Below are 16,639 nucleotides of genomic sequence, written 5' to 3' on the forward strand. Positions count from 1 at the left end.
CCCAGAACTTTCCGGAAAAGTCCTATGTAAGAAAAAAAATATTTTTCTGTCACACGTTTTTGCAAATCTGTATATTTACATTTGACTAGCTGAATGCCCGCGGCGTTGCTCGGGTGAAAATAAAAGAAAAGTCGAAGAAGGCCTCCAATAATAGTAAATGCAATCCACAATACACAAAAATAAAATCCGAAGCCACGGCTCAATGATTGTACATACAACCCACAATACACAAAAATAAAAGCCAAAGCCTCGCCTCATTGATAGTACATGCAACCCACAATTGCCACGCCATTTTTCTTGAAGTCAAGGGGCGCGATTAATATAATATAATTATTGTAAAACCAAGACACAAATAATCTTAAAAATGATTCATTAGATGCAGAGCGAGCGGTAAGACTGAGTCGAGTCACCTCTCGGGTATCAGTCTCGCATGGACCCGCCTTGTTGTTATATCTACCAAAATATAAATAATACAGAGGCACTTTTTCAATCGTATTTATTAATCAGTTTTATGCCGCTATGCGATATTTATCATATCGCTAACACCCCTTATCGGTGGAATTTCAAAAAGTTCGTTCGTATCTGGGGCGTATATTATAAAAAAACATTGTTGCAGTTAATTTTTTTTTCTTAAGTTAATGCCTGCGACTCGTTGGTGCGGGCAGTCTCCATTTAAACTCCGAAGCCCCCTTAGTTCTCGAGCTCACGGGTAACAATTTTCCAATTTTTTACCCCTTATCGGTGGAATTTCGAAAAATCCGTTCTTATCCGGTGCCTACATTATAAAAGGAACCCATTGGCAAAATTTCACGTTTCTAGCTATTGTAGTTTGGGCTCTGCGATGATGAGTCAGTCAGTCAGGACAAACTCTTTTATATATATAGATATCAAAATATTCCTGATCCAAAAATAAAATCGACGTATCCAAGGACTTAAAAACAAGAAATATTTCCCCTTTTATTGAATTTATTTATTATTAAATCACAACTGTATATACCATTTTATTAAAAATGATTTTAAGAAATAAGTTGTCATAATTATCAATTTTTTTTATATTCTTAATACATACGTATTTTTCAAAAGCCATTGCCAGAAATTACAGATTTTTGGATTTTTTTTATACATTTTTATACATTTTTAAAAATTTAGTTCTTTCATTTCAAAATTCTCAAGAAATATTTTTTTTTAGCGCCTAGAAGATTGAATTTTTGGATCCAATAACTCAAGATAGTTCAAAACAGGGCTATGAGAACGATCCTAAAATCTAATCGCTACACATAAGACTATGTTGGTTGTTTAAAATTTGTATACGCTCTGCAAAGATTTCTGTTTAAAGTAACTTATTTATTTATATTGAAATTAAAAAGAGACATTTTACGTAAATATAAATGTGCTAAATTAACGATTTTTTGTGATGTTCATAATAATAAAACGAGAAATTCGGAGGTTCTTATTTCGGTTAATAGAGGTAATTCTAGTATAATTTTTTAAGTCAATCTGAGTCAATTTGTTTTAGGCTTATTGTTAAATATTTAACAAATTTAAAAAAAATTCAAATATAAAACTAAGACAATTCCAAAGACCATCCTGGCAATTTCGAATTATATGTTTAATTCAAACTTTTTATAAAAAAACAGAAATTGTTGAAGTTAATTTTTTCTTTATAGACTGTGATTGACCAAATCATATATGTATATAAGATTATGTCAGATTTTTAAGTAGTAATCAATTTCTCTAGCAATTATATTATTAAGTATTCCACAGAGCGATCAGGAACCTGAATTTTCAATAAGGATTATTCATTGGAAATTATTAGAAATTACTGATTCATGCCTTTGATTCTTCTAAATTAAACTTCTTTTTAAAAAATTATAGTTTATTATTGTAAAAAAAATTAAATTAAGGAATTACCTTAAATTTCATCTAATTATCTTTCGCTCCGGATTCACTTCCTCAAAATTTATAAAAGTTCGATTTTTCCTCCTGAAGCTCAAACTACATTTTTTTGACTCTTAAACTAATTTTTCTGTAATTTCTTTTTTAAATTTTCACCTAATTTTGTTTTTTTACTTTTTTCCTAATCCTTTAATACTATTTTTCTCTATTTTTTATTTAAATTTGTGACTTTTCTGACATATGTTAATAAATTTTCATTTCACATTCAACATTTTTGATCTATAATAGACACTACTATAGAAAAAAACTAGAATGAAAAATCTTTAAATTATTACAAATTAAAAAATCTAAAATTTTAAGGAATGAAGGAAAATTGTAAAAAACTTAAAGATTTACAAGTGAAAAACAAAATACTGAAAAAGTCATTGTTTTCTTTTAATAAATAGTGATTTCATATATTTTTTCAGGTCTATATTTTATTTATTCCACGTTAATTTTGTTTTTTTTTTTAAATATATTTTTGGTTCAAAAATAAAAAATAATTAATGGTGTTAAAAGTAACGGAAAAACCTCAATATTAGAATTTATGAAACGTGTTTATTTAATATAATTATATATTTTTTAATTAAGATTTTTTGCTTTTACTTATGGAAAAACATTTAAACATTTTATGATTCGTGTTTCAACATATTGTTTTTCTTGAAGCTTAATTTATAAAACTTTATATTAACACCGTGCAAAAAGCGGAAGCTTTTACTAAAATAAATAAAAAAATTGAAGAAAAAACCATAAACCGCTCTCGAGGCTTTACTTTACCAGATGCTTTTTTTCGATAAAAAAAACATCTAGTGAATTCTATAGTAAACTAGCTTTCGTAGACCTTAGGGCCTTTAATATTTAATACCGAACAAGAAAAACACAGAAAATATAAAAATAGCCTTAGGGCCAGCTTACCTGTTAAACCAGTCATCCGTGTACCTCGGATAAGGGAAAGGGTCGTTACTGCTGAAGTCGTAACTCGCCTTTGCGTTCTAGAAACGAGTTAAAAAACGTATAAACTTAAAGCAAATTTAGTATTAAATATTTATAGAAAGAAAACATCGAAAATACTTTTTTTTTTAAATTCCTAGTGTTGTTTTTATTGCTTACATTACTTTTTAGGTTCAATTTTATTTAGAAGAAATATCAGAAAATATTTATTTGTAAAATATCAATAAGGGCTTGAAGAATAGAGAAAATATCATGGTGACACACCATATTTTTTTTTCGTTTATTTGTTATTGTTTTTTTAACTGATGAGACTTTTTCAATCATGGGGATACATACGAAACATGTGTCACCGTGATTAAAAAAAACGATGAAATATTTGATTTTTGTGTTTGCACCTTTTCCGTAATTAATCTTTGAAATCGGACTATATTTATCAATATCCAAAAGTTGATAATAGCTGAGATACAAGTAGTAAAGTTTAAAAGATATTTCTAATTACTTCGAAAAAAATTCTCAACCAAACCAAGTTTTATCAGAAAATTTGGTTTAGAGCGAAAACCCTATTTTTTTATTAAGTTTTGATGTAGAATATAGGGGGCGCTTGCCCTATACATATATGTACCTATGTACCTATACATTTTTAAGTTTTGAAGGAAAAAAATCCTTTTTAATTAACTAACGGACATCCTGTATATTCAAGCGCCTGGAAATAGTAAAATATTAGTTTGGCATATTTTTGTTTAATAGAGGAAATAGCTGGAGTATACAGAAAACTGACTTTCTTTAACATACAACATGAACAAGGACAAATGGCACAAGATAACGCACAGAGAAAAGCTACGACATATTACAAATTTCTTTGCAGATGATAGATGTCAGATAATCTTAAAGATGACTTGTCTGGGCCGTTAATTGCAATAGAAGATATTACTAGAACAATAAAAAGTGCGAAACCAGATTTAGTGCCTATTGAATTACTCAAACGAATCTATTAAGAGACTCTTGAAAGTGGTTCTGCAGGTCATTCACTATAGAATTTCCAATGCAAAAGCGCTGTTGGATTCTCTCAATTCGGATTTAAAATAGATTTCGGTACGAGAGGCTGGTTGCAACCCAAATTTTGTTGTAGAAAAGTTGTAGTGATGTGTTTCATAGAATACGAAAAATCATTTGATACAGTGCAATATTATAAACTCTAATCTAAATGCTTAGGCTACTTGACATAGATCAAAAAGATATATGCTGTATTGAAAACTTGTACTGGAACCAATCAGGAGCAGTTAGATTTGATACCGCAATTATAAAAGAACGGAAAATCCTTAGAGGTGTAACAACTTTTACATTGAAAATTACTCTAAAAACACGTTTCAAGAAGCTCTCAAAGGACAATAATTCGGCATCAAAAGCAAATGGTACATGGATCAATAATATACGATATACAGGGTGATTTTTAAGTTGATCCTTTTTTTTGTGTATAGAACTCGGTAAAATATAAATTTTTTTAAATAACTTTTTTGATACACTCAAAAACAAGGGACATACAGAATAAAAAAAGTGAATATGGGTTTCTTTTTCATCGTCTGTTTATGTTTAGTTTTTGCTCGAATTTTTGTATTATCGATCACGCATTGTACCGATCAGTTAGTCTTAGACGCTTTTGGTTTATTGTTGTTAATTTTAAATTTGCAAATCTTAAAAATGGTCATCGTTATGAAAACAATGAACTTGTGGATATGTTGCTTATTAATGGAGAGTGTCTTCAAAGTGCTGCTGCTGCTTCGGTATTATACGCAGACCGCTTTCCTTTGCAGAATCATCCTACACCCAGAAGTTTCATAAATCCTATTCAACGGGCTAGGGATACTGGCGATTTACGGGAACATCGTGAAGGGCATGCAGGAAGAGGAAGGAGACCTGAAAATGTTCATAGGGAAGAACAAATTTTAAATCTCATCGAAGAAGATCCAACAACAAGTACTCGAGTTGTTGCAGGGCAGGTCGGATTAAGTCAAACAAAAGTATGGACAACATTGAGCGAGAATCAATTTAATCCCTTTCACGTTCAACGTGTCCAAGCGCTACTGCCCGAAGACATCCCCCGCAGAGTTCAGTTTTGTGAATGGTTCCTACAACAACATGAAAATGATCAACATTTTTCGAACTAAATTTTAGCCATGAACGAGGCAACATTCACCCGAAACGGAATTAACAATTTTCGAAATACGCATGTTTGGTCTGTTCATAATCGCCATGCAATTTGCAGAACCAATTTTCAACATCGCTTTTCTGCTAATGTGTGGGCAGAAATTGTGAATGGGATACTTGTTGGACCATTTATCTTACCAGACCGTTTGACGGGCGATGTTTATTTGGACTTTTTGCAAAATAATCTGCCTGTTCTGTTAGAAGACGTGCCACTGAATATCAGGCAAGCTATGTGGCTCCTGCAGAATGGAGCATCTGCCCATTTTAGACGAGAAGTGAGCGAATTTTTGGATATAAGTTACCCAAATCGGTGGATTGGCCGAATTGCATGGCCACCAAGGCCGCCAGACCTAAATCCATGTGACTTTTTTTTGCGGGGGTATATGAAAAGTTTAGTTTTCAAGACGCCTATTGACACACAAGAAGAACTAATAGCACGTATTGAGCAGGTTGCGGCAACAGACAAAAACCGATTTCTCTATTGCGTGCCGTTACGGAACAGTGGTTACGTCGAGCAAATCGTTGTGTTGAAGTTAATGGTGACAACTTTGAACAACTTATTTAAATTAAAGAGGACCGTATTGGACTCATTTTATAACATTTTGGCAATGCAATTTTTTTATTTTTCGGTTTTTTGAATAAAGTTATTTGAAATAGAGTTCTATACACAGTTAAAAAAAAGTATCAACTTAAAAATCACCCTGGACTTCCAAAGGCTTCTGAACGTACTTGGAATGCACGACCGACTTACGGGAATTAACATCAACACAAAAAAGGCAAAATTAGATAGCAGAGGAAGACGAAGAAGATTCTAGGCCCGATGGACTTTATACAGAAACAGCCTAACCTTATCTCGAAATAAATAACCTTATATCGAAATAGAAGGACGTTTTTATGGCCAACTGAAGATGATGAGTTGGTGCCAGAAATAAATTGTTTAAAATTGATATTGATAAAATTGTTTTTTTCATATATAGATATTTCTTTGTAAAAGTCGATCTGCCCATTGTTTAAATTTAGCTTTTTGTTAATTTCTCTTAAGTTTCTCGCAATTTTGTTTAATTATCTCATACCGACATACATTGAATACCTTTATTTGTAGTCGTCCATTTACGTATAATATAAAATAATAATATAATATAATGTAAAACCTCTTAATAAACATAATAAACACTTGTCTTTTGGAGGGAGTTTTCCCATCAGCTTGGAAAATAAGTATTATTCAGCCATTCTCTAAGAAGCCCGAACCTGAAAACACGAATGACTTCTGACTGATAAGCATTTTGCCAAAAATGATATAAAAATTCAAGCAAAAGTGCAAATTATTTTAAAATCGGATAATAAATAAGCAGAAAAAGTAAAGTAAAATTTTTAAAATTTTGGGTTTTTTCGAATATCTTTGGAATCATTTGGAATTTTATAATTTTTTAAACGGCTTATTGTTACGGCTCGAAGATAATAAATTTTGCCTTAATTTGCGTACCTCTTATAGACTCTGAGATCACAATGTTGAGGTCGAATTTGAAACACCCTGTATCTTGCTAAAATTTTTACACGAAATAATATATATATTTGTTTTATTTTATATTTTTGTTTTGTACAACAATACATTGAAAATTACAGAAAAAAAGGTGTTTTACACTTAATTTTTTTTTTAATATTTGATTTTGTTAAAGTCGTTATAAATAAAAAAAAATTAGGAAAATATAGAAAAAATTCGTTCATGAGAAAACAAAGTATTTGAACTTTATTTGGCATCAAGAAATGATTTTTTTGAACAGAAAGTATAAGTGGAAAATCTATAAAAGTAAAAGAATAAAATATTGTATAATTATTAATTATAAAAATTAATAAGTATATTATTAATTATTATTATAATTTTTTAATAATAATTAATAATATAATTATTAATTATTATTAAAATTAAATAAAAAAAAATTTGTACACTAAACAGGCTTCTTTAAATAATTATTAAAAATATAAAGAGAAAAATTGGAATTTTATTCATAATGATAAAACTCAATATAAAAAAAATTTTATCAAAACTGAGGGTATGTAAAAAAAACACTTTGAAATTAAATAAGCTTCTAAGAAAAAATTACTGAAAAAAACTTTGAAATGAAAAATTGAAAAAAGGTCTTCTTTAAACATGCAATATAAGATTTTTGGTCAAAATGAAAATAAAAAATATAGTATTCAATAATTATTTCGGCTTTCTCGAGACCTTTATGAGAAAGAGAGACGGGTACTTAGGTCATTTTTCATATAAATTAATTGTTACCGTTATAATCAAATAGTAATTAAATAGACTATTTAAATCTGATATAATGGTGCTCATAAAAGAAAAAAATATGGCGGCTAGAAAAAGAAACGTCGTATCAATATAGAGAAAAATACGTAGCTATAAAGTATCATTTATTTTTCTCTACGTCTTTAAATAACTTAAAAATGGAATATAAATAGAAAATATTTAGATTAAAGAAAAATAATAAATTATATTTAATATGCATCAAATGATACAAGTATTCAATAATCAATTCTTGAATTTGGGCCATATATCACTTACATAATTGAACTTCAAGTCCTTATGCATGTAATCCACACCTGCAAAAAAATCAACATGTTAATAAACTTATTTAATTATGTTTTTGTTGAATTACTTATTTTATTGTGTATTACGTCACTGATAGCAAAAATCAATTTAGAAATTACCCCACATGCTCAAAAATTAAGGTTAGGTTTAATCTATTAATCTCTGAGCTCGTTTCTTCTTTTCAATATCCTACCTAACTTTATTATGAATATTAAGAATAAAAAACGATAAAAACAACGAGAAGACCTACTTTTTAAAAAATACCTAATTTGAACCAACGTTTCGGTAGTTATAAATTACCATTATAATTATTATTATAGTTTAAATTAGGTATTTTTTAAAAAGTAGGTTTTCTCGTTGTTTTTATGGTTTTTTAATTTTAATATTCATAACAAAGTTAGGTAGAACACTAAAAAGAAGAAACGAAGTCAGAGATTAATAGATTAAACCTCAGGTCCTAGGTTAAATCAATCACAAGTAAATTATTGTATTCAAAACTTATTGAACTTAAATTAAATTAAGTATATCGAATGGTATCATTATAGATTTGAGTTCATATTTCTTTTAAATACGTGAATAAGTCTAATTTCTTCTTTTCAATTTTTGAGCGGGTGAGATAGTAATTTCTAAATTGATTTTTGCTATATGTGACGTAATAATCAATAAAATAAGTAACTCATTATAAATTCGTCACAACAATATAGATTTTACTTATGTTTTTGTTTTCAGAAACTGTGACAAAACAAACAAAAAAATATATATCGTAAAGTAATGTATCGTATGAATATATTATAATGGGTCTCGCCGATACAAAGGAACAGTCCCAGACTTCTTTCGTGGTTTTCACTGTTATTCCCAAGAGGTCTGGAAAAAAATTGAAGGTTTTCACACAAAAGGGTCCAAATAAAGATATTTCTTTTTAGGTTTTTTTTTTTATTACGTCCCGGATTATTATAAAAATGAGAGAAAGCTGGAAATATTATTTCTTTTTTTGTTGTCGTATTTGAAAAAAGTTGGGTATAATGGATGGTTATGAGTAATTAGCATTTTATTAAAAGAAGGAGAATTACGACCCACGAATAGTGTTGTAGTTTTTTTAGCAAAATAGAAAATCCTAAATATTACTTTATATACAAAACCTAATAAATAATATCAAATTCTGGAATATAACAACCAATAGTTTTCTGTGGGATAAAGTTGATAAAATTTTGCTGATGGCTGGGTCTGAGCATTGAGCAATTGACATTGGTTTTGAAAACACAAGCGGTTTTAAATAAACTGTGTGAGTTTTTAAGTGACAAAAACATCGATCCGATTAAAAAAATATAATTTCATGCAAATAACTTGCTTCATTCACTCTCAAAAACCATTTAGAATACCTGGGTGCAATAAGGGCTGCTCATTCAAAGAAACAAAAAATGAGCTTTTTGCATATCCGCGCTTCCTTTTCAGAATCTGGAAGGACTGTGGTAATATATCTGCCACTGAAATTCTAGTCATCGTGATATCTTAGATGCTGCCATTTGTGGTCAATTGAAAAAATTGTGTCGACGGGTGGAGGTAACCAAACATCAGTTGTCAGACAAGAGCTAACAACATCATGATGTTTAACCTTGACTTTCAAGATGACAGAAGAATTGAAACTACTCAGGTTAAGGATCTGCCTTATGACTGATGACTGATTTATGTGGTAGAAGTACTGTCAAGATGATGGTAGCTAGAAGATTGGAAAACCGACCCGTATTAGTCAAAAGGCTACCAACGTTGTCCTTGGTGGCATTAGTAATGTTTTGAAAAACAAAATGAAGGCCACTAACTCCGGAACACAGGCAGATGCACCTGATTATAGAGATCGTAAAGTCCAAAGGGAGAATAATCACTTCATAAAATATGTCAATGGTTCTGCTGGGATCGTTACAAAACTAAGTTCGCCTTTATTATTGCATGACTACAAATAAATAATATCTTTATTTAGCAAAAGCTACATTCAATAAAAATATAAATAAAAAATAGAATAAAAGTATAAGTTGGCCATAACTGTATCAGGACACTCCGGTTTGTCCATGGATGGTCTCGGTAATCCAGAAACAGCATCCCGGTTCCAGAAATATCCTGTCAGAGGTAGACCATAAATTAAAACTAGACTTAACCTAAACATTATTTTAAACATTATTTCCTTGCTCTACTTATTAAAAGCACAGTTAATTATTGTTTGCCTTATAGTAATAAAAATAATGTCGACTCAGGTTGATCGAGTCGGTTCGGTTGCAATCAGCCGATGACACACATTTGGAACTTGGTTGACCTTACCGACTAGACACATTGGTCCCCCCGTGTAATACTTAGAAAGGCTTCGGTAGTTCCAAGAAGCTGTAACCAGTATCCCGGTTGGCCCAAAAAACCCAGTCAACAGATAAACCAACAATCAAGATGATGATTGGAGCGGAAACAATTCATACTATAGTAAAACTTAATAAACTACATAATTAAAATAAAATAATAAAATAACAAACACAATTTTACTTATTCATAATAAATTTTCTCAAGAGCCCTCTGAATTGATCTAAAGTAATACAATTTTTGATGTTAGCAGGCAAGTTGTTAAATAGTATTAAACCTTTGTATAGAACTGAATTATGCATTTGGGTTGTGTTACATCTGTCGACTAGTATGAAGTCTATACGATTTCTCGTATTATAGTTATGTATATCTCCAAAAACTCTTAATTTATTACAAATATAATCGGGGAGCACCTGATGTTTTAATTTAAAAATAAACAAATAAACGTTATACAAAATTCTTTGATGTACAGACAACATATCTAGGACACCCAACATAGAGACAACAGGCGTGTAACGATTACAATTTAGAATCAATCTCATAGCCCTATTTTGAATTCTTTCTAGTTGGTCAATTCTATACTGTGGCAAGTTAAACAATAATGTTGAACAGAACTGTAAATGAGGAAGAGCAATGGCGTTGTAAAGTTTTAATTTGATGTACATTGACAAATTTTTTCCAATTCTTGTGATAAATCCAACTTTTTTTGAAAATTTTCTCATTACATAATCTGCATGAGCATGGAAATTCAGATAGGCATCGAAAATTGTTCCCAAATTTTTAATTTCTTTAACATATAAAATACTTTCCCCATTAACAGAAATCTGTATATATCTAAGTTAAACTGTTTTTACCAGAATGCATCGTTGCCTCAACAATAAAACTGATACATATACAGTGCGACATTTGTTTGCATCACGTTTGTTAAAAATTAAAGTTTGCAGTGTTGAACTTTTGCCACATATGATAATTATAGATCCGTGGATTTAAAACTGTTGCAGCTACTGGGAGAGATGTTATTCTTATTGGCAGATCTAGAGTCATTAAGTTTAAGAGAGGTATTTTCTCTGATTTTCGAAATAACACAATCGCCAACAAAATTCCTATCAGAAGAGACGTGCGACAGGGGGACACAATGTTACCAAAACTCTTTATCACCATCCTGCCTTCAAAAAACTGGACTGGGAAGAGAAGGACATGAACATAGATCGTCAACACCTAACAAATCTGCGCTTTGTGAGCGATATAATACTAGTGTCAGACAACCTGAAAGATATTAAACAGGTACTACAGGAAGATTATAAAAACAAAATACGTGATAAACTTGGTTCCTTGTGAAAGTTTGTCGGTTGGTGGACAAGAGGTAGAACTTGTAAAGAGCGATGTATACCTGGGTTATGTAATAAGAATAACGAGAGACAACCAAACCTGTGAACAAAAGAGCAGAATAACATTTTCCTAGGCTACTTACCGGAGTTAAAAATACCAATATCACTAAAACGAAAAGTTTTCAATTAGTGAATCTTGCCGATGTTGACAAACGAGACGGAAATCTTAATCCTGACTACCGCGTCTACCAGGGATTTCATATCCAAAATGAAGATAAGGGAAGGCGAACTGGCATTACTGATGCTATATCGCGAATCGCTAGTCTTAAAAAAAATTGGGAGGGGCATGTCGCTCGAATGCCAAATGGTAGATGGAAGATAGATGAAGAAGAGGAGTAGATAGAAAAATACCGTCTACAAGATGCGCAATTAGATGTGCAAGACAGGATTTAGTGAAAAATATTGGAAGAGGCCTAAATCCAGCAATAGATATAAACTGCTAAATGATAATGATGATTAATGATGATGATTACTTCGATTGACGTTGTTTGCCATAAGATTACCTTCAAATTTTACTAGTCTGATTTTCACTGATTATCTTGGTAGTCAGAAGTCTGTGGAAATGAAAACCAGAAGGAGCAATGCTGGCCTTTCTTCTGGATGTAGTGAGTATATCCACGTGATCCAAAAAGTTATGTGAACAAAAACACCATGAAAAGGCGTAGACCTTAGAAGAAACAGAGATATTTTGTATCTGGATGTAAACTCCTTAGATGATGAGTAAGATTATTTAAATGAAGTACAAAGGGAGAAACGTATTTCTTTTACCAAGACATGCTCAGGATGAACTATAGAAGTCCCAGGCTTGAAAAAGGATATTCAATGACATCTGCTGAAATTCTTAAAACTGAAGGACGATAGAGTAAAATGTTTGATAAAAATTTGTTATCTTTAATAGCACAAGAGTTCTGGTTTAGAAACGGTACTGATTATCAAGATATAGCATCTTTAAAGGCCTTGAAAAAGATAAATTTTAGAATAGAAAAGTCAAATAATACTTTTAATTGAGATCCTTCATGACTAGAATTAGAGTTATTAGTGTGAATCCCTAGATCATCTTCAAACCAATTTGACTAAGAAGCTAACAGAATCAAAAATACTTTGGAAAGGGCTTGAACTTTAAAAGGCATAGTCCTAAAAAACGATATTCAAGAACATTGGCTAAATTCTCTAAAAGTAAACGAGAGCAGAGTCAACAGTTCGATAAAAAATCTCTATATTCACTAGCACAGAGTGCTGGCTAAGAAATGAAGGACAGGTATCTGCTGATTGATAGGATTGAAGAGGAAAGACAACTCTGACTTTATCTTTCCATGCAGCATTCTTAATAGAGAAGGCAGGTTCTAGGGTGGAAAAGTGAAATATCTATTCTAAATGAGTTTCATAATTAAAGTGGCGTTTTTAGTATGAACTTTTTAGATGACCTACATATAAACCAAAAACTAAACAGACTTAAATATACCTTAAAAGGGCTTGAGCTTCAGAAGAAACAAGCCTGGAAAACGATATTCAAAGATATTCGCTGTATTTCTTGAAAGTAAAATACAACACAAAAAAAATTGAAAAATTCGATAAAATCTCTATCTTTAATATCTCAGATTCCTGGCTTAGAAATAGAGGACAAATATCTACAGAGTGGCTGCTGGCCCCTTATTTGGATATATTAGCGTTTTTCATAAGTAAGTGGCGTTTTTGGAATGAACCCTCTGGAACCTAGAAAGGGCTTGAACTTTTAAATATACAAAACGTGCAAGTTGAATAAAGCAGGAAGAAGAAAATAAGCCTCAAGGTCTTTTCCTTTTAACTAAGCAGGCTGTTTTCTTTTTGGCTCTGGATGTCCAGCACCAACGTAGAGCAAGAACAGGTTCCAGCTGCAGTAATAGACTTCGCCAGTTGTACGCTATTGACTATCGGCAAAGTCAAAATAAAATAAAATAAAACAAAATAAAATACATCTTCAGCGTAAGAAAGAATATACTAATGTCTACCTAGCGGTTTCGGCCATAGATGATCATCAGGTCTATGACTTTTTCAAAAGAATGACTCTACTAAAACAAAAATAAAAAAAATCGTAGATTATTGTTTGATGGTCTTACGTCAAATACGTGTTTTATTTTATTTTAACTTTTCCGAAGATCCAGTTTTTCTATAAAGGTGTCTTGCTCAAAATAAAACTACAGTCAATCTATCTTGAAAAAAGGCCAATTTCAGCAAAAATGATATCACTTTTAATATTTTGGGATAACAAAATCTGCCTTAGGCTGTAGGCTTAAAATAAATAGATCTACTGAATAACAAAAATATTCTTCTTACCGTCATCCATAATGGCCGTGGTAATATTCTTGCCAGTGACCCCCTGGGCCCAAGCAGCCTCAACGTTAAGATCCAACTTTGGTTTGCCGCCATTTTGGCCTGTATTCTTAAGGTACCACTGGAAAACGAAATAAGGATCGGTGGGGTCCTGATGCGGCTCGATATTTTGCACCAGGTTCTCGACTTTGAGAGGCTTGTAACCCCTTTTGACTCGTTTGAAGCCTGGTTGTTGAATTGCCGTGTGAATCTGTAATATTATTATTTTTTATATTAGTATTTATCGATAATTATTTTTTTTATATAGAATGTATTCAAAATGCATTGCTAACTCGAAAACTGTTAGAGGGAAATGTTTTTGGCAATCACATTTGTAAATAAATATCATTCTAAAGAAAACTTTTTTTTTTAATGTAATAGGAGCTTTAGGTGTTTATTTTTTTATATAAATCCGAGACCTGATGTTTACTCTTCGTTTAAATCATTAAATTTTTATTCTCTCTAACATCCTTTGAGATCACAATACATGCATGTGTAAACAAATATTTACCAGAGGATCTGATTTTAGCTTTCTAGTATGTGAAATGCTTCTTCTGGACCTAACAGGAGGCAGAGCATGATTCACAAAATGATATTCGGTTTTCGACCGTAAGACCTGCAAATAATGAGGTTGATTTAATCATTAATTAAATATTTGTATGTAAAATTAGTAGATAACTTTAATGATATCAAAGTTAAGCCACAAGAAGGCAACCCTTAACAAGTTAATTATTTACGTTGTGCCCTTAGATCAAATTCTGAAAGCAGATTAGCAAAGTTTGTTGTAATAGGGAATTTGGGGTTTCCAGCTAGACCCTAGTCCATTAAAGAGGGATTTTATTATTGCAGGTTAAAATGTTAGGTTAATACATGCCTAAAGTTTATAAAACTTTATTGTGTAGGACCATTTTTTCATCCAATAGTTGTAATGGTAGCACCTTTCTTCTTGTATTTAAAAAATATATAGTGGATTGAAAAAATCTTAATTTTGCTGAATTTTGTTTAAATGATTTTGGGCTTTTAACTCAAAAAACCAAGATTGCTTAATTAAAATCATTGAATGCTTATTTTAGAGTTTTTAAAAAAATATACAGGGGGTTAAAAGAAATTAGAATGTTCATAATTTAAGGCAGACGCCTTTATAATAATCAAATTGAAATAAAAATATTTTGTAGACGAATGATGAATTTCTCTCCCTTCTAGGGAATTACGAGAGTCTCGGAAATTAAACTCGGGTTTCTATGCATTTTTCAGATATTAATCTTATTATAGGTAGAACATGAAATCAGTCAACTAATTGACCTGTTGGTAGGACTAATTGACCTGTTGGTCATCTTGCTATAAATGCTTGAAGAAATTTAGTATCCCGGTCTAACCAACTCAGATCTTGAGTGCAGAAACCAATATGTTAACTTGCAATAACATGTCAAAGTCACAAATTAATAAGAGGACGAGATGTTCTTCTACATGCTCTTTGCTAAGTAGAGTTTTCCATATAAATGTCTGTTAAATGTTAATGCATGGATATTTTGGCACCCAAGAAAGAAATTTGCAGAACCGGTATATATATTTTAACTACCATATCTGCTAAGTCCTGATGATGACTTCACAGAGGTCAAAATATCGAGTGAATATAAATAAACACATGATTCTATAGAAAGTTTTAATTTGGTGCTAAATACAACAAACATTGCTGTAAATGTTTAACGAAATTTAGTATACCGGTACGGCCAACTGGGAACCTCCATCTTATTGGAAATACAAATTATTTTCGTTTAGTACACTAACTCCATTTTTATCCACTTGGTTTTCAAAGATTGGACGATTGAAGGATATATTGTATTTTCGAGAAGGTATATTTAATTTGTCCAGTTTAATTTTCTTCCAAAAAAAAACGGCTCGATGATTTCGTTACCATAAATTCCTGGTCCGGCCAACTCAGGTCTTGAGTGCAGAAATCAAATCAAATCAAAATATGATACAGTTAAGAAATTGTCACTGATACAGTAAAAAAAACAAAAGTCAGTCAAAAAAAAATTAGCACAAAAGAACAATATGTCAACTAAAACAGAGTATTAAAAATGGACAATAATATATAAAATTTACAATGCAGGTAGGTTGAAATATCCGATAAAATTTAAAAGAAAAACAATATTTACGTCAAATATATAAAACTTACAAAATATCTCTATTAAACTCCTCTAGGCAGTGATATGCTTTCTTAATTAATAAATTTTTCATAAAACGGCTCAACTGCTTGCTACTATTCATGACTTGAGTGATGCATTATACATTTTGGTACCCTCATATATATGAGGTTACTAAAATATACCTCATATATTGAGTATTTTGTACGGGTACTCAACAAGCACCCCCTGTTAAATTCTTAGTACTCTTGTACTTTTTCTGAATTATGTTAATAATGTGAGTTAACATGATTAAATTAATCCTTAACAAATTGCGGTCTACAATGATTCCTAAAGCCTACTGCACACAAATATCTTATAGTACGATTCTATAAGACCAAAAGTAACTGAGCAATACCCCGGCTAGCGAAGCTCCAAAATTGAATTCCATATCTCAAGTGGGACTCTACTAGGGCAAAGGACACTTCTAGCCACCTCCATACCAACCTCAATATGGACAACTCTAATAGCATAACAAGCAGAGACAATTTTTCTTTTTAAAACATCAGTGTGAGTCTTCTTTTCAAAAGTCAAATTTTAACTTTGAGTCAATAAAAAGTGTCAGAAATTTGGAGCATGCTTTATTCATTATAGGCTCCCATTCAATGAAGGATTTGTAGTATAACCCTTAAATGTCACAATATTCGTTTCGGAGATATTATAAGAAAGCTTGTTTGCGTCACACCAATTTT

General features: G+C 31.1%; 1 protein-coding gene across 1 annotated transcript in view; it reads right to left on the minus strand.

Annotated features, from left to right (window-relative positions):
• The window catches only part of LOC126735256 (neuroendocrine convertase 2), a 76,952-nt gene that overhangs the window by 41,260 nt on the left and 19,053 nt on the right, over nucleotides 1-16,639 (minus strand). The window contains exons 2-5 of the mRNA XM_050439203.1: nucleotides 14,273-14,377; nucleotides 13,726-13,972; nucleotides 7,658-7,695; nucleotides 2,851-2,927 (exon numbers count right to left, since the gene is read on the minus strand). Coding sequence (XP_050295160.1) covers nucleotides 2,851-2,927; nucleotides 7,658-7,695; nucleotides 13,726-13,972; nucleotides 14,273-14,377 — 467 coding nt within the window. The remainder of the gene's footprint in view (nucleotides 1-2,850; nucleotides 2,928-7,657; nucleotides 7,696-13,725; nucleotides 13,973-14,272; nucleotides 14,378-16,639) is intronic.

The sequence above is a fragment of the Anthonomus grandis genome, chromosome 4 (assembly GCF_022605725.1).
Source record: "Anthonomus grandis grandis chromosome 4, icAntGran1.3, whole genome shotgun sequence".
In the NCBI taxonomy this organism is placed as follows: domain Eukaryota; kingdom Metazoa; phylum Arthropoda; class Insecta; order Coleoptera; family Curculionidae; genus Anthonomus; species Anthonomus grandis.